Source organism: Halichoerus grypus, chromosome 6 (assembly GCF_964656455.1).
Source record: "Halichoerus grypus chromosome 6, mHalGry1.hap1.1, whole genome shotgun sequence".
NCBI classification, from domain to species: domain Eukaryota; kingdom Metazoa; phylum Chordata; class Mammalia; order Carnivora; family Phocidae; genus Halichoerus; species Halichoerus grypus.
The window spans coordinates 172488923-172515489 of NC_135717.1; the positions used below are offsets into that span (position 1 = coordinate 172488923).

The 26567-nt window shown below is 50.6% G+C and overlaps 1 protein-coding gene across 1 annotated transcript in view; it reads right to left on the bottom strand.

Moving 5' to 3' along the window:
* NFAM1 (NFAT activating protein with ITAM motif 1) overlaps positions 1-3907 on the bottom strand; it is a 41590-nt gene extending 37683 nt beyond the window's left edge. The window contains exon 1 of the mRNA XM_078076698.1: positions 3856-3907. Within this exon, the coding sequence (XP_077932824.1) occupies positions 3856-3892 (37 nt within the window). The 5' untranslated portion in view covers positions 3893-3907. The remainder of the gene's footprint in view (positions 1-3855) is intronic.
* Between the last annotated feature and the right edge of the window lie 22660 nt (positions 3908-26567).

Consider the following 26567-nt stretch of genomic DNA (forward strand, 5'->3'; position numbering starts at 1 on the left):
TGCTCACAGCTGAAACTTTTAAAACTGTGCTCACAGACTTCCCGTCAGACATCGTCCAGGGGCCCCTGGATTCATGTGCTCATCCCAGTGCAGGGTTTCCGGGGGGTGGTGGAGGTTGGGGGGATCGGCTGGGGGCAGGTGCGTGATGGAGAAGGGGCAGGCAGCTAGGCTGAGGGCAGGAGCCCGGCACCCCCTTCCCCAGCAGACTGGAGCTTTTTACCCTTGGCCTCCTGGAGTCCAGCCCTGGGCTGAGCTGGATGCGGTAGGGGGGTAGATGTCTGCCTGCAGGCCCGGGGAGGTAGAGGGCAGGAGTCTGGGGGTGGAGGGGAGGACCCCAGCACTCGGGCAAGCGGAGGAGGCTGGGGAAGTGCGGTGAGTGTTGGCACGCGTTCGCATTTCACCTCCTTTCCCCATGAGTGCCCATTAACCCTCAAGGCAAACGAGATTATCCCAATTTTACAAAAGAGAAAGCTATGCCCCCAAGAGGTAAAGCACCTTGCTCGAGATCGGGGCAGGTACGTGGGGCCAGGATTCAATGCCCAGCCGTGTGAAGCCTGCCCCTCTGTCCCCACTCCATGCAAACCCCCACGATGGCATGGAAGGCATCCAGTTTCGGTCCTTCTTCCAAATGCTTTCCCCTCGGCCGCTCTGCACATGCACGATGAAAGCCAGGAGATGTGCCCCCCCCCCCACCAGGAACACCAGGAGGGTGGCAAGGAGGAACAGGGCTGCCCACCAGGTGAGGAAGACGTACAGACGCCAGCCACTTCTTACTGGCTGGGGGGCGGCGGGGACCCCAGTGGCGTTGACTGTTGATCCATCACAGTGATACATGATCGCGTATGTCACAGTGAGACACAGATAATCTGCTTCACGCTGTTTCCGACCTCCGGGGGGAGCAGGTTGTCTAAGCACCTCGATGCCATGGTGATAGACGTCACGGTAATGCCTCTGTGCACGGAGGGAGCGTTCTAAAGGCATCGGTCTGTGCCTCTAGGAGGCTCTTTAAGACTTGGCCCTGGGAGGCGGCTGAGCGCCAAGCCGCCTCAGAACACGGACACGGGCTCTGCCCGCTCCCGTCCACACAGGTGTCCCCTGCCTCCTCCACACACAAAGCCCCCAGCCCCTCAACAGTGCAGCCCACGATCTGCACCCCAGGGCAGCCCAGATCTGCACCCCGGAGCCCTGGGAGCTTTGCAGCTTCTGGATGTGGGTCTGGCGTACGGTCTCTGGCCTGTCTGGGGCCGCCTCTGTGGCCTTCACCTCTGACTGCCCCCGGGCTCGGCACAGTGCACGCACCTTAGTGTGTGCTCAATAAATATCGGTGTACGAATGGATGGATGGATGGATGGATGCATGAGCTTCAGATGGGGTAAAATGCCTTCCTCCCAGGCTTGCTGTGAAGGTGGCGCCTACCATGGAGCCTGGCACACGGCAGGATCCCAACAGGCTGCAGTGGGATGGCTGCTCCTGCTGAGAGGCAGGGACAGGTCTTGGGCAGGGAGCCAGGGGGCCCGGGCTGGCCTCTCAGGCCCTCAGGAACCAGGTGATGGAAATGAAACCACAGCACATTGTGAAACCTCATTTTCACCAACACTTTCCACCTGCTCTCACCCCCATGGGTGCCGAGCTGGCAAGCTGCTGGACTTGGATCTGATGGCTTTTCCTCCCCCGAGCTCCTGGTGGGGGCTTCGGGTAAGCGGGGACGGGAGGGGCAGGGGACATGGGCTCTGGGGGCGCCCCCAGTGGGGGGCCGCGGGCCAGGCCTCCACAGCTGAGTTTGCGGGTGAGGTCCCTAGGGGACGGCGCCCTTCAGGACTCCTGTTCGTCCAGACATCTGTCCGAGTGTCCATCCATCTGTGCCCTCACATTTTGCTGAGCGCCTAGCCCGCCCTGGGCACTGGCCTCAGTGGGAGGATGCAGAAGTGAGAGACCCAAGCTTCGAGGAGCCCACGTCTGGGTGAGGAGCAATCATCCCAGCACAACTAAGCAATAACATAGCACTTCAGAGCAGTTAGGAAACACCAGACACTATTCGAGACGCTCCGAATCTGCAAATCAACTTACTCCTCACTGCAATCCCATAGGTAGGTACTACAACCAATTCCATTTTACTGATGACGACGCCGAGGCACAGGGAGGTTAAAATAAAATTTGCCTCGGGCACCTGGGTGGCGCAGTCGGTTAAGCTTCCGATCCTTGGTTTCGGCTCAGGTCATGATCTCAGCGTCGTGAGATCGAGCCCTATGTCGGGCTCCTCGCTGGGCGTGGAGCCTGCTTAAGATTCTCTCTCCCTCTGCCCCTCCCACTTGTTCTCTCTCTCTCAAATAAATAAATCTTTTTAAAAAATAAAAAAATATAATTTGCTTAAGGTCACAAAGCTAAGGAATGTGTCCAGGGGAAGTGACTCTGAGGATAACCCCAGGCTCTGGGGTTCCATCCACTCTTCCAGCCTGCCTTATAGCAGAAGTATGTACAGAGCCAAGAGGGGGGCACAGGAAGAGGTTATTTACTCAGGGTGAAGGGAGGAGGGAGGGCCAAGGAGGGCTTCATGGAGGAGGGGGCAGCCCTGAAGGAGGAGGAAATGGGAGAGCGCAGATGTCCCCAGCAGTCCCAGAGGTGCCTTATCCACACGAAGACTACAGCTTTCCAAACTGGACCAAAATTACCGGTTTCTGTTTTCGGTTTAGTTCCCATGCACACTTATTAAGTGCCTACTGTGTACCAGGCAGTGGAAGTACAGAACATAAGTCATAGTTTTGCCCTCAAGTTGCTCCCCATCTAGAGAAGAAAACAGAACCCCCAGACAGGATTTCCAGCTGCCCTGAGTGAGCAAAGGTGAGTGAGCAAGTGACCGTGAGACCCCTGGCCTGGCCGCTTTGGTGCCCATGCTCAGGAGCTGCCTGTCTTCTCTGCGTTCCCTTCCTCAGCCGCAGGAGGTCATTTCTTTTCTCCCTACAGATTCCAGCACCAGAAGGAGCCCACCAGTTGGAGGCCCCCCTCAAAACAACCCTCTGCTCTGGCCTGGTGCTCAAGATGGACAGCGTCCACTCCATCGAGCACCCCAGCCCCACCCGGAGAGGGCTTCGGGGGAGGGCAGCCTCCCTCCCCTCCCAGCACCACCCATCTCCCTTTCTGCACTGTGTAGCCATGTAGCCGCCTTCAGGGGCGGCGGGGCGGGGGGGGGGGGGGGAGGTAAGGAAGGGAGGGGGCAGTAAGCCTACTCCCAGGAGTAGACCTGACCCCTAAGCCAGGGGCACGATTCAGCCTGAGAACCGGCTGTGACTCTGTTGAGGGGACCCTTCTAATCCTGAGCTGGGCTGGCCCACAGTAGACTGGGCTCCTTTCTCGGAGAAAATGAGCTCTCTGTCACTAGAGTTGTACAAACCCACCTGGAGGCCATTCTCCCTGCAGGCTGCTCAGAGATCCCTGCCCTTCTTGTAAGGTTGACTGCGCCCATCTCCAAAGTGCCTTCCCTGTTCAAGCCAGAATTTTTGCCTGTTTATTAGGTATTTGTTTTATGCCAGACACGGTTCTAAAGGCTTTTCATGTGTTGACTACTTCAGGCCTTGAAAAAACCTCATGTAGATAGGTATTATTATTGCCCCTATTTTATAGATGAAGAAACTGAAGATCAGAGAGTGCAAGCCACTTGCCCAAGGCCACACAGCAAGTAGGCAGTAGAACAAGGACGTGAGCTCCCGTGATTGCACTTTTAATCATTATGTTCTCCTGCAAAATTCACTTGATTCTCCCAGCAAGGCTGGTATGATAACCCTCATCGTACAGATTTAGTGACAGAAAAAAATCGTGCAAATGACCTGCTCATGGTCACAGACAGGATCAGAGGCATACCTGGGAGCAGAGACCAGGGTTTTCCTGATAGACACATGCCAGAGTTAGACAAGACTCTGCTAGTTCTGTTGGGGGACGGCAGCAGGGAGGCAGTGCCCCCTCCTCAACCCCTGCCACACGGAAAATAATCCTTAAGATCCGGGGGGAGAAAAAAACAGTAAAAAACAAAGATGGCATCATTTTTCAGGATCTATCCATGATCACCATGTGCCAAGGCCTTGTTAGGCTCAGCCCCTTGGTACGACTGTGTCTCTGGGAGAGAGAAGCACCGACCAGGAGGCTAATCAGTGGAGGTCCTCAGGTGGCAGGCACCGGGGCCTTGGTCTTGAACTAATGGTACCACCCCTGTCCCCACCAGCCACACGGGACAGCCCCGGGTTGTCCTGTGCCAATGGCGCCACCTGGTGGCGCACAGGGGAACGCTCACCCGAGGTGTCTTTCCCTGTCCCTTTTTTCCCCTCTAGGGGTCTTGGGCTGCCAGAGGCTGCCACCCAGCAAGCCCGGGCCGGGGCTCGAGAGGCAGCATGACGGAGTGGCGGGAGCGGGACCGGGGGTGGGGGCCGGGGGGCCTGTGGGAACGGAGTGCAGGGCACGCTGGCCGTCTCTGCAATGCCCTTCGCAGGGACAGGAGCGTCCTTTAGAGCATGCCCCCCTGGGTTCTAACAAGCTGCTTTGCTGGGAACACTTTATAAAATCCACTTGGGGGAAACTTCATCGGAGCCAGCTCTTGGCCACCAGGCAAACCAGTCCCACGGTTTTGCAGTGACAACCGGAGACTTTTTGAGCAGGGCTCCCACAGTGAGTTCGGCCAATTAAGGAAACAATTAGCCTCCCCTGAGGCTAATTCATGCATTGTCACCCCACACAGTTCCGTGGTTTTGTGAGCCAGAGGGCCTCAGTGTCCTGTGCACAAAGGGGTGTGTGGCAGCCAGTAATTATGCGGATTTCTGGCCCCGCCCCAGAGATTCAGCTCCGAGAGGCCAGGGGATCTGTATTTTAACCTCCTGTGGTTCTCACACCGGAGAAACTGCCTGAAGCACTTTCAAGGCACATTCCCAAGGGGCTGTGGGCAGGGCCGGGGAAGCTTTCCAGGAGGCCTGCTCGGAGGGGGCCAGGAGGAGCCCTTCAAAGAGATTTGATCCTCCCTCCTTCCCTCTCCTCCTTCCCCCTCCCTTGGAAGGCCAGCAGTTGTCCTGGGAATAGGGAACAAGCCCCCTCACGGTGCCTCCCCACCTTACCTCCTAAGCCAACAAGGGCAGTTTCTTCATCCACCATCTGGGGTGAAATACCTCCTTTGTATGGATTTGATGAAAAATAGTTGGGAGTGACAGAGGGGAAAACACTTCGCAAAGAATACGATGTTGGTGGAAAGTGGCTGTTCTGCCTTACACTCTTACTGAGCCTCCTTCTCGTATAGGTCTCGATGTGGGGCTTGGGGGATGGGCAGAGAGCAACAAGGGTCCAGCGACATCCAGGTACAGACATCCGGGGTGTGTGGTTAGCGATGAGGAAATCTGTGGAGGGTGACAGGTCTGGGAGGGGCAGCAGGGAGACATTTGGGAAGGGTGGGGAGTGGGAACGGGAGGAGGGGCAGGAGAGGAGACCCCCAGTGGACTCCCGTCTTGGAGCTGACCCCTGTTAGGGCTCCGGAGATGGGGTCAGGGGGCTGGGCAGGAGCAGGGGAATCTCCAGGGTCTCTCCCATCAGCTTGGCCTGATTCCTCAAGAGAGTTTCTCGCCTCTCCTGCTCTTCCTCTCCTCTCTGCCCAGAAGGTTCTCTACCTCCCACTTCTCTTCAGTGTACTGTGCTAGGCTACGCCATGCCTGGGGAGCCCTACGTCACAGGCAGAAGGCCCTGGTTCCAGAGACAGCAAAGAATCCAGGCTAGCACCTCTAATTCTTACAGGAGTCTAGAAGTGCCTCCACTGACCCACCAGAAACTTTGGATCCCTCTATCATTCATTCAACAAACCTCTCGGGGGCATTGCTCTGGGCCATCCTGTCCTGGATGCCCTCCATCTAGGGCACAGCCTGACTCGCACACACCTGAGTCACAATCCCGTGGGAATCCAGTGTGAAGGGGACACAAGCCCAGACCAGGCTGAGCCTGCCACGGAAGGCAAGGCCACGGCATTCACAAAGGCTCAGTGAAAAGCTTCTAGGAGAAGGAGAGAATGACCCAGCGGGAGGGATGGGGGGTGTGAGGTCCTGAGCAGCGGAGGCAGGCGAGGGGCCCAGGGGAGCCAGACCTGGAAGGCCTCCCTCCTCCCCATCCTTTGCTGAAACTACCTTTGCTCTCAGATGACAATGGTCAAATGAATAAGACCATTTATTTTTCTGTTAAAAAATTACTGGTAGGGCCACCAGTATCGATTTCTACTGTTTTCATTTCACATGTACAGATTTTCAGCTACATCTGAGTTGAGCCGCTTTCCGGCCGTTCGTGGAAGCCCCGGCATCATTTATGATAGGGTTTCTGAGTGGGAAGATTTTTCTCGGGAAGTTGAGACACTCCCTGCATTCACTAGGGTGAAATCCCGTTCTGTACAAAATGCCCAGCAATCCCCCAGAGATGCTGCGGGTCTTTCTAGGACCAGAAGTCTCCAGAGGATGCGCAGATCAGCAGTAACCACAGGCTGTTCTGCGTCCAGATAGAAGGAGGAAGAGAAAAACATCAGCCTTGGGCTTGCGGTCCCGTGACATTTCCTGTAGGTCACAGCAGACATAGCACCCCGGGGGGTGGGGGAAGCAAAGATTTCCCTCCCCCAGAAGCCTTCTGGGGAAAGCCCCCCACCCCCGACCCAGGGCCAAAGGAAAGCATTTTCAGGCTTTTTGCATCTGACTTGGAAGAAAGTCTTCCTTAGGCAGCAGCCCTGCAAGGTGGGGAGGTCTCTGTGTCAGCACTTTCCAGAGACGCCCAGAGGACGCAGCCATCCCTGAGCGGCCCAAGGGATGGGGCTGGGCTCCTTGCTCGATGCTGCTGACCTCAGGGGAGGCAGGAGGCCCTTTGTCACCTGGACCCACGTCAGGGTCCCCTCACTCCTCACCCACAGCTTGCTGTGACACCACCACCCACGGGGCGGGGCGTGCAGCCAACAGGCTGCAGGGCCTGGCCAGCATCTGGAGGCGAGGGGGAAGGGGAGGGGGGCAGCCCCAGGAGGAACTGGGAAGTCATCTTTGCCAGATGCTGGCCTTGCTCTCGGCCACCCTGCCGGGTCAGCTCTGTTGTATCCACCTCTTGCAGACGAGGAAACTGGCGCTCAGAGACAGGAAGTCACTTTCCTAAGGCCACACAGCCCGTGAGGGCAGAGCTGGGGTTTGGCTCCAGTTTGCCAGCTGGGGCTGCCTTGGGACAACCTTCGGGGGTGTCCGCACTCCCTGGCTGGATTGTGAGCTCCCTGCCGGCCTCCCCCAGCGGCAGCCCGCCCTTCCCAGGGGGTGACGCGTCCACTGGGCCGGTGCTCAGGCCATGCACATGTGAAATGGGCCCCACAGGGAATTCTAATCACGTTAATAATCCATCAGTGACTTTGGCCATGACTTGGGGAAAGTGCATGTCAGAGTCTGAGAACAGAATCTGGGCCCACTTAGGAAAGAACCGGCTGACATGTGGGCCTCTAAAGTAATAGGAAAGTTGGCCTCACAAAGGAGTTCTTCCTTCAATCCAATTCTGCACCTGTTTGAAGGTTGCTGGGGGTCCTGAGCTCTGTGCTGAGAATATAGGGAAACTAAGACCCCTCCCCCAGCCCTTCCCTCCTGTCACAGACACCACTCTCAGGGACACAGTGCAGAAGCTGAGGGGGAGGGAGGGGACTAATGAAGAGTCTGGGGGCCTGGGCTCAGTGGGCCTCCTGGGGTCCTGGCCTGGGGCTCCTACCACCTCCCCTCCCTTTCCCTTGTCCCTCTCTTGGCCCTCCCCCACCACTCCTTTCTGCTCCTGTCCCCAGTGACTGGAGGCTCTCAGCTCACTGAGCAGCCCCTCCCTGGATGAACACTCTCCCCTTGGGGTTTTTCCTCCAGGTCCTTCTCCCTTTCCTTGCCACAGCCGAGGACAGGGATGTGTGGCCCCCAGCCTCCCCTTCTGCAAGCCAAGACATCCATAGTCCTGTTCATTCCCCCGAGCTGGCTTCCAGACCTTCCCCACAGAAGGCTCCTCCAGCCTGCATGCCCCTGGTGCTCAGGTGGGGTCTGGCCAGGGCAGTGGTCAGTGGGACCATGCCCCTCCCTCACTCTTGAGAAGCCTCCTCAAAGTGCCTAGCTCCTTTTGGGTCCCCCATTTTCTCCGAGCTGCTGGTTGACCCTTGCTCTACCCCCTCTAGGCCCCAGGAAGCCTTTCCTGCCCCTAGGAATGTGGGGAACCCCCGGACGTGGGTCCTCTTTCCTGGTAACCCACGATGCTAACATTGGCTTCCCACATGGCAAAGCCCTCCGCTTTCTGGAAGAGGCCCATCAGGATGGCCTGGTTGGGGAGAGACTTTTCTGGAAGATGGTCTTCCTTCCCCTCTCCCAGCCCAATGCCTTGCATCCATGGCTGAGATTGTCCACTGGTGATTTTGATTTAGAAAAGGGCTTTCTCAGGGGCGCCTGGGTGGTTCAGTCAGTTAAGTGTCTGCCTTTGGCTCAGGTCATGATCCCAGGATCCTGGGATAGAGCCCCACATTGGGCTCCCTGCTCAGTGGGGAGTCTGCTTCTCCTTCTCTCTCTGCAACCCCCCTCGCTCATGATCTCTCTCAAATAAATAAATAAAACCTTAAAAAAATAAAAGGCTCAACATTTGCAAACTTTATAGAAACGTACAACCATGTGAACACATTGCAATTACATATTGCAAGTCAGTGGCAAAAAAAAAAAAAAAAAAAAAAGATTTGTTTTTCCCCGAATGGCACTGACTAAGCGGGCACATCCAGGCAGGTGGAGGCAAGCCACTCCCTGGCTGTTCCAGAGGCAGCAGCCAAACTCCTGCTAGTTTGTGATCTCACTCATAAGGCCCAACCTTCGAACAATGTGGATGGGTGGGGGTAGCCTCTGCCTTATGGGGAACCTGAGCCTGGACGGGGAGGCAGGGGATCTGGGTTCAAGGCCCGGGCCTACCACTTCCTACCTGAGGGGTCTTGGGCAAGTCATGAGGGCCCTCTGAGCCTCTCCTTCCTCCTAGCTAGGCATTCCTGAGCAGTGCATATTCTCCTGCTGGGCCAGGCTGAAGAGAAGAGGAAAGGCCATCAGGGGCAGAAAAGTATGCCTGTGGGCTGTAAGAGACCACGGATGTGTAGGGGGCTATCCTCCCTAGCAGGCAGCCGGCTCCTGCCTGGAGAATACTGCCCTGTAGGGCTCTCTGTTGGGGTGGAGCCCGGGAGCTCATCTACCTCCCCAGGTATGGAGAAAGGATGATATTTCTGAATCAGGATTCTGAGCCAAATTCCAGGCTGGACTGTGGTTTACCAGCAAGCCGGGCCCCCAAAACCCCCGTCGCCCTGGCCTGAGCCTGCCTTTGTATACCCTGGGTGCTCTGCCCAGCCGGCCCATGCCAAACTAGCAGCCAGGCTCAAAGGAGAGACAGAGAGGCCCCATTTCATTCTCCCCTTCAGACTTGACAGATGACGGGAGACTCCTCCTCCCGCTGACGAGAACTCCAGCCCACACTTTGCCTCCAACTCAATCACGGAGGACTCGGCCCTTCATCCTGGCATCAAAGTCTGTTTGATCAGCTTTTCATCCATTTTCAGAAAATGTGGGATTTAGGGATGTTCTGAATCTTGCAGGACTAGAAGTGCGGTGCCCTGACAATATATTGGGGTAGCCCCCAACCTGCCATCGGGTGGATGACTTGCTCAGTGCCAGCCCCTTCCCCCCCACCCCCCACCCCTCTGTGGGAGCCTTTTGGAGGGAGTCGGGAGAGGCAGGGGGCCTGTCCTTACTGGGTGGAGATCTAGTGCCCCCTGGAGGTCAGAGAGGACGGGGTAGGAGGGGGGGTTGGGGTGATGCAGGATAAGGGGGCCTCTCTGTCCGTCCTGGATCCAGCTGCCCTACTCAGCCTTCCTGACACTAAAGGGGACAGTGCTGGTTAAGTGTTCTGCATCCTGTGTCTTTAATAAGAAGCTTTCTCGTTTGCTGGCAAATCCCAGTTTTACTGAGCATTTTTTCAACCTTTTTCTCCCTTGAGCAAGAATCCTGTTGGGTGGCAGTTCCCTATGTTTTCAGAGAAGACAGCGGGGAATCTGAGAGACTGCCAAGTTCATGAGTCACGATCAAGGAGGGCCACGGGTCCGTTGGTCAAGTGATGGGCAAGGCCAGGGGTACCTGGTCGGGTGCAGGCCTCAGGGCCAGGGAGCCTGGGGGGTCCTGGCAGGCAGGGCTGTGGGTGGCTCTGGACCAGGGCTCAGGGTGAGGAAGGAGGCAGAACAGAGCAGGGAGGACACCAAGGACCCAGCAAGGGTTGCTAAGAGGCAGAATGAAATCAGGGCTCACAAAGTGCAAAACGCAAAGACCTATAAAGAAAAGCTAATCACCCCCACACTCCCACCCCCCAGTCCCTCTCCCCAAAAGTGTCTACACCCTCAAGCTCGCCTGGTGCAACTCTCCTGACTCTGCACACACAAAAAGCCACAGTCGGGGATCTGGGCCTGTTTGCTTTTACTACAACAGGGCCATCCTTGTTCTTTTTACTGGAATGCGTCTTGCTTGGGGCTGCGCCTCGCAGGTCAGCTAACTCAGGTGGGGACGGCCAGGTAAGGCTAGGGAAGAGCCAGGATCTGCTCCACCCAGCAGCGGGGAAGGACTGGAGGGGGCAGAGGGCGGGGAGCTGAAAGAAGCCAGAGGGAGGAGCTGAGGGTGGGGGCCCCGCCCAGCCCCACTAAGTGACCTTGGGAGGACCAGAGTCCCCACCAGAACATGGAGGCTGTTTCTGGGGGTGAGGGAGGATGCTGGGGAGACAAAAACTGGCAGAACCACTCCACTCATAAAAGGATGTGTTGTCAGGTACTTTTCTAATGCATAATACCTCCCTCCCTCTGTTTCTCATGGTGGGGGGGCGGTATCAGCTAGTTGCATGCTGGGGAGATTGCTGGGAGGAGGGAGAAGCAATGGGGTTTTTGAGGAAAGGTGAATTTGTGATTCTCTGCTGCTAAGTGGCAACTCTAGCTCACCTCTCCAAACCCCTGAGTGTGACAGCCGAGGACAGGAAGGGCTGCAGGTCCACCAGTGAGCACCAAGGCTCAGCCTTGCCTCTGCCCTAAGAAAGTCTCACTGAATGGAGCTAAGTTCAGCTGTGTTCCCTAGAAGACAGGTTCAAGCACTAACCCCTCTTCCTGTGAATGTGGCGTTATTTGGAAAAAGGGTCTTTGTAGATATATCTCAAGATGAAGTCATCTTGGGTTTAGGGTGGGTCCTAAATCCAATGGCCGCTGTCCTTCTAAGAACAGAGGGACAGACGAGATCGGGCACATTCGGGGGGGGTATATATATACAATGGAATATTACTCAGCCATCAAAAAAATGATATCTTGCCATTTGCGACGGCGTGGATGGAACTAGAGGGTATTATGCTAAGCGAAATAAGTCAATCAGAGGAAGACAATTATCATATGATCTCACTGATATGTGGAATTTAAGAAACAAAATAGAGGGGGGCGCCTGGGTGGCTCAGTCGTTAAGCGTCTGCCTTCGGCTCAGGTCATTATCCCGGGGTCCTGGGATCGAGCCCCGCATCGGGCTCCCTGCTCGGCAGAGAGCCTGCTTCCCCCTCTCCCTCTGCCTGCCGCTCTACTTGTACTCTCTATCTCTCTCTGTCAAATAAATAAATAACATCTTTAAAAAAAAAAAAAAGAAAAGAAACAAAACAGAGGATCTTAGGGGAAGAGAGGAAAAAATAAAGCAAGATGAAACCAGAGAGGGAGACAAACTATAAGAGACTCTTCATCAGAGGAAACGAACTGAGGGTTATTGGAGGGGAGGGGGGTGGAAGGACAGGGTAACTGGGGGATGGACATTAAGGAGGGCACGTGATGGAATGGGCACTGGGTATTATATAAGACTGATGAGTCACAGGCCTGTACCTCTGAAACCAATAATACATTGTTAACTAATTGAATTTAAATTAAAATAAAAAATATATAAAAAGGAAGAGAGGGACTCAGAGGCAGGAAAGATGGCACTGTGAAGATGTGGCAGATGTGGGGGGGGAGGGGCGGCGGGAATGGCCTCAGGCCAAGGAACACCTGCAGGCGAGCTGGAAGAGGAGAGGAAGGATTCTTCCCCAGAACCTTCCGTGGGAGCGTGACCCTGCTGACACCTTGAGCCTGGACTCCTAGCCCCCAGAACTGTGAGAGAAAAGGGCGGCTGCTTGCAACCATCCAGCATGGGGGGCTTTGTCATGGTGGCCTCGGGAAACGAATAGGCTGAATCAAGAAACCAGGCAAGCACCAGCAGAAAAAAACTACTTCCCAGGCCACAACAGGAGCAACTCTTTTATGAGCTATGGGGTGTCGGAGGGAAATAAGTAACTTTTTATTGTGAAGCCACATAACCTTACGAAAAGCCTGGCAAACAGAAGCAAGCGCAAACCCGTTATCCCATAATACCCTCGGGACTCTGCAGGCCCCGGTTCCAATCCCTGCTCTGTTATCTTCCTTTTGACTCCACTGGGGGGTAAGTCACTTCTCTGAGCCTCAGTTTATTCATCTGTAAAGTGGGGGTAGTAATCTGCCCTCCCAAATTTGTTAGGGTTAAATAAGGAAACACACTCGAGTCCCCAGCCTGTGCCTGGCCGCCCACCAAAGCTTAGTAAGATGTTCCGACTTCTAGTTCCTTCCCCTCTCCGATAAAAAACTCCAAAATGACGAAATATGATTTGTTTAAAAATCCCTAAATTTGGATGTATCACAACTTTCTTCTTCCTTTATTTGGAAACAATGATGGTGGTTTTTTTTTCTTTTCTTAACTTTCAAAAATTTATTTTTAAATTCACAGGCAGTAAAATGCACTCTCTTTGGTGTAGTTCTCTGGGTTTTGACAAATGTGTAACCGCAACGACCGACCACCGTCAATATAAACAACGCTCCATCACCCCCCGAAAATTCCCATCTTTGTCCCTTTGTGGTCAGCTCCTCTCCCCAGCCCCTGGCCACCCCTGATCTGTTTTCCTTTTGCCTTTATCCAGTGTCCACAGAAGTGGAGTCACAAGGCACATGGCCTTTCGAGTCTGGATGCTCTCACCAAGCACAATGCTTCTGAGGTCCACCCAAGCTGTTGCATGGATTCCTTCTTATCATATATGATTCCAACTGAGGAGTCGGTGAGGAGACTGTGTGGACCACTATGGTTGGCTTGTCCCTTTGCCAGGAGAAGTATGGGGGCTGTCCTCAGATTCTGGCAATGATGAACAGAGCTGCTATAAACATCCATGTCTGGGTTTCTGTGTGACCATAGGTTTTCATTTCTCTTGTGTAAACACCTGGGTCCCAACCAGGTTTTGAATGACCTCCACATTGGCCTTGCTAAAAGGTTTGGTTGGGGCGAACACCACCTCGTTGGCTCCGGGTCCCTGTCAGCAGCGCGAGGATGACAAAGGTCGATCACTGAGGAGTGAAAGAATGTTCGTGGTCACTTCAGCCTCCTCCCATTCTGTGCCTTTTCCCTCCGAATGTCAAATCGTTTTGGTTTCATTTCATTTCCACTGACGTGAAGAAGTGCCCAGGAGCAGTGAAAGGATGCAAAAGTGGATCAAAACAGCCCAGAAAAGGGTTCATGGTCCCCAAGCAGGATGGTTCAATCTCAAGTAACTGGTAATCAATCTTAAAAGCCAAAAAAAAAGTCTTTAAAAAAAAAATCATCCTATCCTGATTTTTTTTTTTTTTTAAAGATTTTATTTATTTATTTGACAGGGAGAAACACAGCGAGACAGGGAACACAAGCCAGGGGAGTGGGAGAGAGAGAAGCAGGCTTCCCGCTGAGCAGGGAGCCCGATGTGGGGCTCGATCCCAGGACCCTGGGATCATGACCTGAGCCGAAGGCAGACGCTTAACGACTGAGCCACCCAGGTGCCCCGATTTTTTTTTTTATCATAAAACATTATATGTACCTCCATCGTGCCCTGAACATGACAGCAGAGGGACCCTCTAACGGTGAAGAGGCCGTGCCCCCAGTCGGATGAGGGCACGTCACCATGATGGCAGCGGGCCCGGGTTGGGCTGACTCTGCGCAGAGCTCCCGGACGACGACACTTGGTCGGCTGGACTCACTCCAAAACTGCAGCTTGGAAGCCACGGCCGTCTACACAATTGCCCTGAGCCCCGATTCTGCCCAAACCCGCGTGGCCTGGCTCAAGGTGGGGGCATGCGGCCTCCCTGACTTGTCTGTCTCCACAGCTCTGGCCATTTTTCAAACCATCCTTATTGTTAGAAGAGTCACAGAAACCGAATTAGCCTGGATTCTCCAGAGAAACAGAACCAATAGGGTGTGTGTGTGTGTGTGTGTGTGTGTGTGTGTGTGTGTGTGTCTGAAGAGATGTATTATAAAAAATTGGCCCACATGACTACGGAGGCTGAGAAGTCCTGAGACCCGCAGTCATCAAGCTGGGGACCCAGGAGAGCTGATGGTGAAAGTTCCAGCCTGAATCTTAGTCCGAAGGCAGGAGAAAACCAATGTCCCAACTTGAAGATGGGCAGAGAGAGCAAATCCCCCCCTTCCTTTGCCTTTTTGGCTATTCAGGCCTTTGATAGATTGGAGGAGGCCCATCCACATCAAGGAGGGCCATCTGCTTGACTCAAGTCTACTGATTCCCATGTGAGTCTCCCCCAGAAACACCCTCCCAGACGCACCCAGAACCATGTTTGACCAAATATCTGAGCCCCCCACCCCCACCCCATGGCTCAGTCAAGTTACATGTAAAATGAACTATCACAGAAACCGGGGGACCCCTACCTGCCCAGTCGGCTCATCGGTGGGGCAGCCCTCCCGAGCAGTGCGTAACCAGGTGCTGTTTCCTCAGGCCTGGCTGTTGGCAGGGTGCCCGGGGCTGCCCGCAGGACAGCAGGCCGAGGCGGGGAGGAGGGTAGCGGTCAGCCAGGGACCGGCTCTTGTCAGCAGAAACTCTGCGGCCAGCCCCGTCTACTCAGGGAATACACATGAGCTTCGCAGGGCTATTCATCAGGGTCCTGCGGAGGCCTTCTTGGCCAGGAAGCCCTGCCTCCTCCTAGTCTTGGTGCTCCTGGGCCTGGAAACGGAGTCTGTGCCATCCTTGCTCCTCGATGCTGCTTCTGGACTCTTCCCCACCCTCCCCACAAAGCAGACCTCTGAACCTCCTGTTGCCAGACCTTCTTACCGGCCACCTCTCCTTGCCTCAGTCACCCACAGATCTCCAGGCTACCTACTCTCAATCCTTGAAGATCTTCGTGCTGGGCCACCTGTCCCCTTGCACCTGCGTGCTTCTTGGCGGTTCCAGCATCCACGCAGATGGTCTTTTGACCTCAGTCCTTCACCTCCTCTCCTCCAATGGCTTGTTCCTCCTCATAGCTCAGCAACTGGTTCCTGTGGGCACACACTGGGCCTGGCAAGTGTGCCCAGATCCTTCAGACCCCCAATTTCCAGCCCTTTCAGGCCACCACCTCCTACTACCCATTTCTTGCTTCCAGATTCCTGCCTCCCAACAGTCCTTGACCTCCTCAGCCCCTGGGAACCATGGTCCTCTGGCACTCTCCCCGGATCCTCACTCCTGGACCCCTCTCCCACCCTCATCCCACTGCCGGGGGCCGGGGGGGGGGGGGGACGGACCCCGCCTCTGCTTAGGCCCCGCCCTCTGCCCTACACTCCTGAAAGTGGCTGGGGACACACACATTCCCACTGACCAGTCTCATTCGCAGTCAAAAGTGCTCACCTGGATGGGCCCCCAGGCCACCTTCCTGTAACCCACTGCCACCTGGCCCAGTCCCTGCCCTGCTCCTTGGAGGATATTCCCACCTGCCCCAGCGTGCTTCCATTTCACTGAAGAAAAGGGGAGCCCATCAGCCAAGAGCTCCCTCAGGCTCTCCTGACTACATCCCACTGTTTGTTCAGATGAGCCTTGGCACCATCTCTCACACCCCGTCACCTTTACCTGCAGAATGTCACCAGGATACAGCCCCTTGGCGCCCCTGCCTCCCGCCTCCTGCAAGGCTCCCTGTCTCTGCCTCTGTGTCCTTCCCCGGCCTGTGCTCAACACAGCAGCCAGAGGGATGGAATTCAACACAAGCCGGGTGACATCGCATCATATCCGCAAACACTTACGATGGCTTCTCCTCTCCTCCCCTCCCCTCCCCTCTCTTCTCCCGTCCTCTCCTCTCCTCTCTTCCCTTCCCTTCTCTCTCTCTCTCTCAGGGTCAAAGCTCCCTCGGGCTTTGCCAATGCCCTGCCAATGCCCCAACCAGGTTACCTTCTGCCCAATCTCCGCCCCTTCTCTCTCGGGCTCACCTACCTGCCAGCCTCCTTCCTGGCTCACCAACCACCTGCTCCCATTTGAGCCTTGCTGTTCCTCCTCCTGGAGCCCTGCCCCACCCTCAGACCCATGAGTGTCCCTCCTGTCACCGTCTGCCCAGCTCGTATAAAATGTTACTCTCCTAGGGAGGCCTTTGCTGGCCACCCCACCTAAAATGCATCCCTCCCTAAACCCAGCATCTCCCTCCCTGAACTGGGTTCCTCCTGGCACTTAGTGCCCTTTTTAAAAATTTTATTTACCGGGACGCCTGGGTGGCTCAGTCAGTCAAGCATCTGCCTTCAGCTCAGGTCATGATCCCGGGGTCTTGGGATCGAGCCCTGCATCAGGCTCCGTGCTCGGCGGGGAGCCTGCTTCTCCCTCTGCCTCTGCCCCTCCCTGCTGCTCATGTTCTCTCTCAAATAAATAAAATTAAAAAATTTTTTGTATTACTGTCCCCACTTTACAGATGAGAAAAATGAGGCACGGACAGTGTAGTCTTGGGTCCACCTCCCCGTAGAGTAATGGAAGCCCCGTGAGAGCAGGGCGTTTTCGGTTGTTCACTGTGGACCCCAGTCCACAGCAGTGCCTGGCACCTCCCTCCGGGTCCAGATCCGAGCCCTTCTTGCTGACCCCAGCCCGCTGCTTCAGCAGACAGCCCCGCTCCTGCACCATTTCCCTCTCGCTACAGGCTCCTTCCCAGCAGTGTGCAAACATGCAAACACACTGTCATTTCTCCCTTCTTACAAAACCACCACCACAAACCCCACAAAAGCCTCTCTTGGCCCAGCTTCACTTTCCAAGAAGTGTGCCAGTTCTCTGATCTAGAAAATTCCTTCGAAGAACGTCTGCATTGTCTGTATCACTCCCCTTCCCCCTACTCCCTCCAGATCTCTCTCTGATGCGCTGTCATTCCCTCCTCTCTCTGAAATGCCCTCAGCGAGGCCCAGTGATCTCGGTGCTGTAATCCCGCAACCCAGTCCCAGGCCACAGCCCCTTGGCACGGGATCTCCTCCCGCCCGGTTTCCCCTCTCCTGCTGGCTGCTCCTCATCACCCCAACCCCCAAATGGGGGCAAGTCCAAGGCTGACCTCAAACCTCCTCTCTGCCCACACTCATGCCCACTGGAGGGCTTGGACTCTCAGCCTTAGCCCTCTGGCCAGGACCTTGCCCTGACTCCAGACTCGAACGCCCAGCGTCCTACTCAAAACCTCCACTTGGGGTCCAGTGGGCTCCTCTGACCTTCCACTGCCAAGCCCATTGTCATGCCCCTCCCCCGCAACTCTCCTCCCCACCGCCACCCCTCCCCAGCAAAGGACGAGGTCTTCCTTCCCGCCAGGCCAAACACTTTGGGGTCTCAGCCTCACACTTTCCTCCACAGCTTCTGGCCATACCACCATCCTCACCGGGTTGGAACACACCAGACATATCCTTGCACTGGCTGTTCTCCATTTCTGGAATGCTCTCTCCCCCCCACCCCCACCTATAGCTACACAGTTTGTTCCTACAAGCCCCATCGATGCATTTCCTCCTTGGCAGGCTGTCACTGTCTCTCACACTTTATGAATGATTGACTGATTAGTTGATTGACTGACTTTCTCCCCCTACTAGAAAGTGCCAGAACGCCATCTCTTTTGTTCACCACAGTGTATATTATGTACAGTATCTAGTACATAATAAGTTCTCACAAAGATGTACTGGATGAGAAGAAATGACTACAATTGTACTTGAGGATTTAATGTAAATGATTAAAAAGCTTAAATGCCAGGCATCTCTGCAGGGCACATGGAAAGAGCAGAGTTTTATCTTTTCAGATTAACTCAGAAATTAGTGTTCTCTAGAAAACACCATCCAGCTGCAACTCTCCGCATCCTTGGTGGGGAAGGTGGGGACCAATGGTTCTGATGGAAATCTAGAACCGGACATAAATCACAGAAAAATCGAGACTTGAGTGGGTGCTCCACCGAGTCAGGTACTTTGAGATATGTGATCTGGGTTGAAATTCCAAGATGCTTTTATTCAAGTGGCCGGTTCACACCGCAGAACCAGTACTGAGAGCATCTGCGTGATCCTTGCTGATACTCCCCCGGAGCCAGGCTGCGGGTCAGACCCAGCTCTGCCACCTCCTGGCTCTAGAACGCTTTGTAAATTGCCTACACTGTCCGTGCCTCATTTTTCTCATCTGTAAAGTGGGGACAGTAATACTTCCCTCACGAGGCTGTTGTGGTTGTTAAAGAGCTAAAGCATAGGTAGGAGGCACCTTCTAAAAGGCTCTTGGCAAACCCCCCTCTTCCCCCATCACAGCCTCGTGTGATCCCTTCCCTCGTGTAGGGGCTGGATTTACTGCCTACTTCTGACCAACAGAATGCAGCAGAACTGATGGGGTGTTACTGCTGAGGTCAGGCTCTAAAAGAGTGACTTGCTCACCCTCTCTCCCTCCCCTCCTCCCCTCCCTCCCTCTCCCCCACTCACTTGCTTACTCTGATTTTTATTGTGAGCTGCTCTAAGGAGAGGAAGAAGCAAGAAACTGAGGACAGCCTCCAGCCACCCGCCTGCCAGGAACTGAATCCTGCCAACAACCACATGAATGAGCTCGGCCATGGGTCCTTCCCCAGCCAAGCCTAGAGATGACCACGGCCTTGGCGACATTTTGATGGCAGCCTCATGGGACACCTGGAGCCAGAAGACCCACCTAAACTGTGCCCAGACTACTGACCCACAGAAACCAGGAGATAATAAATGTCTGTTGCTTTAAGCTAAGATTTTGGGGTTTTATTTGTTACACAGCAAGAAGTAACTAATACAGCATAGAAAATGCTCAGCATGGGGCAAGTGGCTGGCTCAGGTGGAAGAGTGTGCGACTTTTGATTTCGGGGTTGTGAGTTTGAGCCCCATGTTGGCTGTAGAGATTACATAAAAAAAAAATCTTGGGGCACCTGGGTGGGTCAGTCAGTTAAACATCCGACTCTTGATCTCAGCTCAGGGTTGTGAGTTCAAGCCCCATGTCGGGCTTCACACTGGGTGTGGAGCCTACTTAAAAAAAATACATAAATAAAAAATAAAAATCTTTTAAAAAAATAAAAAATAAATAAAATGCCCAGTACAAGGGGAATTTAAAATACATAGAATATAAACCTAGTCACCAGGCTCTTGACATGGCCATTTAACAATGAACCCATGTCCTTTGCCACTTTATAAAGCCATAAAACAGGTGCATTGAGTCTAGAGGAGAAAAATGTATATTGTATGCCACTGTTTAAGAAGGAGAAGTGGTCCAACTATATAAAGGTATTTGTTTATATTAAACAAAGAAAGAAAAACCTAAAAGCCAAGATCACACAGAGGGGGAGAGAGTGAACAGTGTAGAGAGAACACGGGTAGAGCTAGACTTCTCTAAAGACACCCTGTTTTGTAGTTTTGACTCTGGGACCATGTAAACGCTTTATTCAATTATAAACCAAAATTAAATTGAAATGAAAATAATCCCCTAAAAAACAGAAGCAAAATGAAACAAATAGATGTAACTGTATATAAAAGTTGGTGGCTCAACCACCCAGATGGGAACTATTTCAAGAGTAAGTAATTTTACCATACATCCCAGAATGAGATACCCTAAATATTTTTTTTTAAAGAGCAAATAAATGGGGGTGCCTGGCTGGCTCAGTTGGAAGAGCATGCAACTCTTGATCTCCGGGTTGTGAGTTCAAGCCCCACATTGGATGTAGAGATTACTAAAACTAAATAAACTTAAAAATAAATTAAATAAATAAAAATTTAAAAATAAAAAGAGCAGGGACGCCTGGGTGGTTCAGTCGGTTAAGCGTCTGCCTTCGGCTCAGGGCATGATCCCAGAGTCTTGGGATCGAGTCCCACATTGGGCTCCCCGCTGAGCAGGGACTACACTTCTGCCTGCCACTCCCCCTGCTTGTGCGCACTCTCTCTCTGACAAATAAATAAATAAAATCTAAAAAATAAATAAGTAAATAAAAAGAGCAAATAAATCTTGTTATTTTCAGTAGTTATATTGTTAGCAATAATATTGGTAGTTTTCCAAAATACATAATATAAATATATGCTATATTATATCTATAACACATATTATATAATATATATTACATATAATTATACATATGGATAAAACAAGTAATATGTTAATGTTCTCAGGAACCAAGATTTTCAGCCTAAGAGAAAAAAGAAACAGAAATCAAAGAAGATAAGTAAAAACCCTATAATCCTAAATTTAAGCTAAAAATATGAACATAAACTCATTGTGCATTTTCTATTTATTTCAAAAAATATTTTATTTCTTTTTAAAAATTAAATTTAATTAACATATAGTGTATTATTATTAGTTTCAGAGGTAGAATTTAGTGATTCATCAGTTGCATATAACACCCTGTGCTCATTACATCACGTGCCCTCTTTAATGGCCAATTACCCCATCCCTCCACCCACCTCCCAAAAATATTTTTTTAACCAATGTCTACACACAACGTGGGGTTCAAACTCACAACCCCAAGATCAAGAGTTGCATGCTCTGCTGACTGAGCCAGCCAGGCGCCCCACATTTTCTCTTTAAAATGAAAAGTATTGGGGTGCCTCGGTGGCTCAGATGGTTAAGCGTCTGCCTTTGGCTCAGGTCATGATCCCGGGGTCCTGGGATCGAGCCCTGCATCAGGCTCCCTGCTGGGCGGGGAGCCTGCTTCTCCCTCTCCCTCTGCCTCTCTCCCTGCTCATGCTTTCTCTCTCTCTCTCTCTCTCTCTGTATCTCTGTGTCTCAAATGAATAAATAAAATCTTTAAAAAAATAAAAATAAAAAAATAAAATAAAATAAAATAAAATAAAAAGTATTTCCCAGCTCTATCCACTAAAGACACTTAAAAACTAATAACCAACCAGTAGCAACGCACTTGACTCCCAGACTGTGGTCTCTTTTTTGGGGCACCTGGGTGGCTCAGTTGGTTAAGCGTCTGCCTTCGGCTCAGGTCATGATTCCAGGGTCCTGGGATTGAGCCCCACATCGGGGTCCTGGCTCAGCGGGGAGTCTGCTTCTCCTTTTCCACTCCCCCTGCTTGTGTGCTCTCTCTCTCTCTCCCTCTGTCAAATAAGTAAATAAAATCTTTAAAAAAAAATAAACACCATTTTCCACTAAAAGGAGCTAGGGCTTCTTGGTTGATTCCAAGTCTGGGCAAAAAGGACAGGATGAGTCTGGAATATCTGGTCATGCAAGCAAGAAAGCTCTCATAGACTAATGTAGCTCTTCCTCTTTCCTTCCCTGCTTTAGAAAATACTCATTGGTTTTTTTCCCTTTTTTGTCCATAAAAAAGCCACTAGGCAGATGTGAACAAGTTAGGCTGTCGGGAGCAGGTAGACCCTAATGGGGTTGAGGGGGGGTGTCAAGTCCCACACTCAGGTGAATGGCAGCCCACAAAGTCTGGAGGTAAATGTCAAACAGGATTTGAAATAACGGAAGCCCATTTCTGTCTGTTGGAAAAGGGAGATACAAATATGGGAAGGGGAAAAGCTAGAATAGCTTTAGTTCTCCCGGACTGGAATTGTCAGTAATGCTGAGACTCAAGTTTTTTTTAATAGATAGGAGGGGAGAAATGGAGGAACTATTGTAAGGTTCTTATACTTTCCACCAAGCAGTATATTCTCACTTAAAGGTACACTATGATTTCTTTCTTGTTTATTTATTTTTTTAGTAATCTCTACACCAATCATGGGGCTCGAACTCATGACCCTGAGACCAAGAGTTGCACACTCCTCTGACTGAGCCACCCAGGTGCCCCAAAGTAGATTGATTAATTGATGTTGTATTATAAACCCTAAAGCAACCATTACAATAATAAAAGTTATAATAAGCCAACAAATGAGATCTAATAGAATCATTAAAATATTCAATTAGGCCAAAAGAAGACAGAAAAGAGAAAAAGGGAAACAAAAACCAGTAAGACAAATAGAAAATTAACAGCAAAATGTTAGATTTAAACCTAACCATAGGGGTGCCTGGGTGGCTCAGTGGTTTAAGTGTCTGCCGTCGGCTCAGGTCATGATCCCAGGGTCCTGGGATTGAGCCCCATGTCAGGCTCCTTGCTCAGCAGGGAGCCTGCTTCTCCCTATCCCTCTGCCCCCTACTCATGCTCTCTCTCTCTCACTCTCTATCTCAAATAAATAAAAATTCTTTAAAATTAAAAAAAAAATAAATATAACCATAACAATGGCCATGTTAAATATAAATGTGTTAAATATCCAAATTTAAAGGCAGAGATTGTCAGACTGAATAAAAAAGAAAGATTCAGCTGTATGCTGTCTATAAGAAACACACTTCAGAGGCGCCTGGGTGGCTCAGTCAGTTAGGCATCTGACTCTTGATTTTAGCTCAGGTCATGATCTCAGGGTTGTGAGATCAAGCCCTGGATCAGGCTCTGGGCTGGGTGTGGAGCCTGCTTAAGATTTTCTCTCTCTCCTTCTCCCTGTGCCCCCCGACCCCACTTGCATATGCACACGCACTCCAAAAACACACACACACTTCAAATATAAAGACACAAATAGATTAAAAGTAAAAGAATGGAAAAAGATATACTGTGCTATCACTAATCAAAACAAAAAGCTGGACTGACTGTATTAATATCAGACCAAGTAGATCTTAGAGCAAAAGATATTACCAATGATAAAAAGGGTATATAATAATGATAAAGGGGCCAATTCATCAAGAGAACATAACAATTCTAAATGGTTATGCACATAATAACAGCTTCAAAATGCTTAAAGCAAAACCTGATAGATCTGCAAAGAGAAATACACAAGTTGACAATTATAGTGGAAGATTTCAGTATCCTTCTTTCAATAATTGATAAACATGATTTGACATTATCAACCAACTCAACCTAACTGACATTTATAAAAACTTTACCCAACAACACCAAAACGTACATCCTCTCAAATTCACACAGAACATTTACCAAGATAGACAACATTCTGGGCCATTAAACAAGTTTCAGTACAAAAGGATTCAAGTCATACAGAGCATTCTCTCTAACCACAATGAATTAAATTAGAAACTGATAACAGAAAGATGTCTGAAAATTAAATAGCACACTTCTAGATAACCCAAGGGTCAAAAAAGAAGTCAAAGGGAATTTTGAAAGTATTTTGAACTGACTGAAAAGGAGAACATGACATACCAAAATTTGTGGGAGTATTAGCTATTGATTTTTTGTGGATGCTCTTTATCAAATTATCCCTCTGATTCCCAGTTTGCTGAGAGTTTGGGGTTATTTTAAATCATGAAAGGGTGTTAGATTTTGTCAAATGCTTTTTCTGTATTAATTGATATGATCATATGCTTTTTCTTCTTTAGCCTGTTGATCTGGTTACATTAATTGATTTTTGAATATCGACACAGCCTCGCACACATAGACTGTGACCCACTTGGTTGTGGTATGTAATTCTTTTTTATGTATTGCTGAATTTGACTTATTAGCATTTTGTTGAGGATCTCTCTAAGTTCATGAGAAATATTGGTCTGTAGTTTTTTTCATGCTTTTTCTGATTTTGATATCAGGGTAATACTGGCCTTATAAAATAAGTTGAGAAGTATTCTTTCCTCTCCTATTTTCAGGAAGAAATTGTGTAATATCGGTGTCAATTTTTCATTAAATTTTGGTTTAATTCTCTTTGAACCCACCCTGGACATAGACTTTTTAAAAAAGATTTTATTTATTTATTTGAGAAAGAGAACACGAACAGGGGGAGGGGCAGAGGGAGAAGCAGACTCCACGCTGAGCAGGGAGCCCGAAGTGGGGCTCAATCCAAGGTCCCTGGGACCATGACCTGAGCCAAAGGCAGACACTTAATCGACTGAGCCACCCAGGTGCCCCCATAGACATTTTTTTTTATTATTTTTTTAGTAATCTCTACACCCAACACGGGGCTCAAACTCATGACCTCAGATCAAGAGTCACATGTTCTTCCAACTAAGCCAGCCAGGCAACTCTGTAGACATTTTTTTATGGGAGACCTAAAATTATGAATTCAATTTCCATAATAGTTATAGGACTTTTCAGATTACGTATCTCATCTTGGTTGAGTTTTGGTGGCCTGTGATTTTAAGGAGTTGGTTCATTCCATTTAAATGATCAAGTTAGGAGTGTAAAGTTGTTCGTAGTATTCTTTTATTACCAAGTTTTAATGGCTGTAGGATCTGTAGTGATACTCCTTGTTTCTTTTTCTTTTTTTTTTTGAGAGAGAAAAAGTGAGTGAGAGAGCATGAGCGGGGTTGGGGCAGAGGGAGAGGCACACACGCTCAATCCCAGGACCCTGGGATCATGACCTGGGCCGAAAACAGACGCTTAGCCAACTGAGCCACCCAGGTGCCCCGATACTCCTTGTTTCATTCCTGATATTGGTGATTTGTGTTTTCTCTCTTTTCACATTGTCAGTCATTCTGGAGGTTTATAAAATTTTATTCATTTTTTTTTCAAAGAACCGAATTTTGTTTCATTGATTTGCTGTCTTGTTTTCCCATTTTCAATTTCATTGATTTCTACTCTTTATCATTCCTTCCAACTGCTTGCTTTGGATTTCTTTTATTCTTTTTTTTTTTAATCTAGTTCTTTGCAGTAGGAATTTAGGTTATTGATTTGAGACTCTCCTCTTTTCAAAGGTAAGCACTTTGTGCTATATATTTCCCTCCCAGCTCTACTTTACCTGCATCCCACAAATTGCTGTATATTTTCATTTTCAGTACTATGTACTGAAGTGGTACCAAGATATGTCTGGAGGAGACAAAGACAGCTATCTACCAAAAGTCCACGCTCCAACTCTCAACAGCACAGAGGTGTTGCCAGGAAGTGGCTGTCCAGCCATGTTTCCAAGTTGTGCTTGCCCTTGGTGAGGCAAGATCAACAGTTCTTGCCAATGGAGTATGAGAAGCACTGCATGTTTCTTCCAAACCAATGCAGTGAGGAAATAAATATTCTTTGTCCACCCTCTCCCTTTCTGCTGATGGAGGCAAGCAATGATGACAAAGCCTTCGGGGGTGGAGCCAAAAGATGGAAACAATATAGGTCCCTGAATTACTGTGTCTTGGAGAAAAGCCTCCCATCATATTGGTCTGTTAAATGGGTGAGACACATGCCTTTTGAATTAAGCCATTAAGAGTTTGGAATGTACATGTTAACAGCAGCTAGTATGTCTTTGCCATTAACCTCAAAAATCAGCCAGTGTACCTTGAAAGATGCCTGCTAATCATACGTTATGGACACGGCATCCGTGAACATACTTGAACTTACTGATTTTATACAGAAGCCATTCTTGGGTATTAAAGGCCTTCAGTTTATTGCCTTGTTATACCTACTATACTGAGAACATTATAAAAAAAAAAGAGAGAAGAAGAAGAAGAAGAAGAACATTTTGGACATGAGGCCTGATCAGAACTCCCAGTTCAAAAGCACCGGGGAGTGATGTGGAGAAGCACACCTCCCGAGCTCTCATCTCTGACAATGCCTACTGGACCTCTGCTTTCTCCCCACTGATGTCTGCTGAAGACAAACATCTGGAGAAAGGAGAATCCCTGAACTGTCTCACCAGATTGTTTCTGTTTCCCACCTCCCCACAATGGGCACGTAGACGCCCTGGGAAGGAGCTGGTGCTCCTCGGCACTGAGCCTCATTCTCTGGTCTTTACGCTTCATTTTTGTGTATCAGAGAGGACCGGGTCCAGAACCGTATACAAAACGCAACCCCAAACTGCCTCTCTGTCCTGCCTGCGATTAAAACAACCTGCTCTCGTCTTAGATCGCTTTTATATCACTTGCTGTATCTGTCTCATTGGCCTCCTCTTTTTTTGCCAAAGGTATTATATTTAAAATAGAAAGCTGAAGTGGTTATATTTTTAAAAGAGAAATATCTTTCCTCCCAGGCCAAACAGGGGTGCTTTCCCCCATCTTTTCTCTCTGCACTTCCTCTCACATGAAAGCTACTGAATTTGAGCTCTATTAACTCCTCTGGTTTATGAGCTCTGATTTATAGGACAAATTACCTGTGTAGCGCTCAGGAAGGAACTGGTCTGTCGGAGAACACTGGAGTTTGATTTCGCCGCCCTGCCCCCATGCCCGTTTATTCATTCATGGCATGGAGAGATCCAGAGGGCCAGAGCAATTTCATCAGCCCTCAGAATTCACGTACTGTGAGCCTCCTCTCCCCAGACCAAACCGCTGCCATAGACATCACGTGGCTTCCTTTGATGATAAGGTCAGAGGAAACGAGT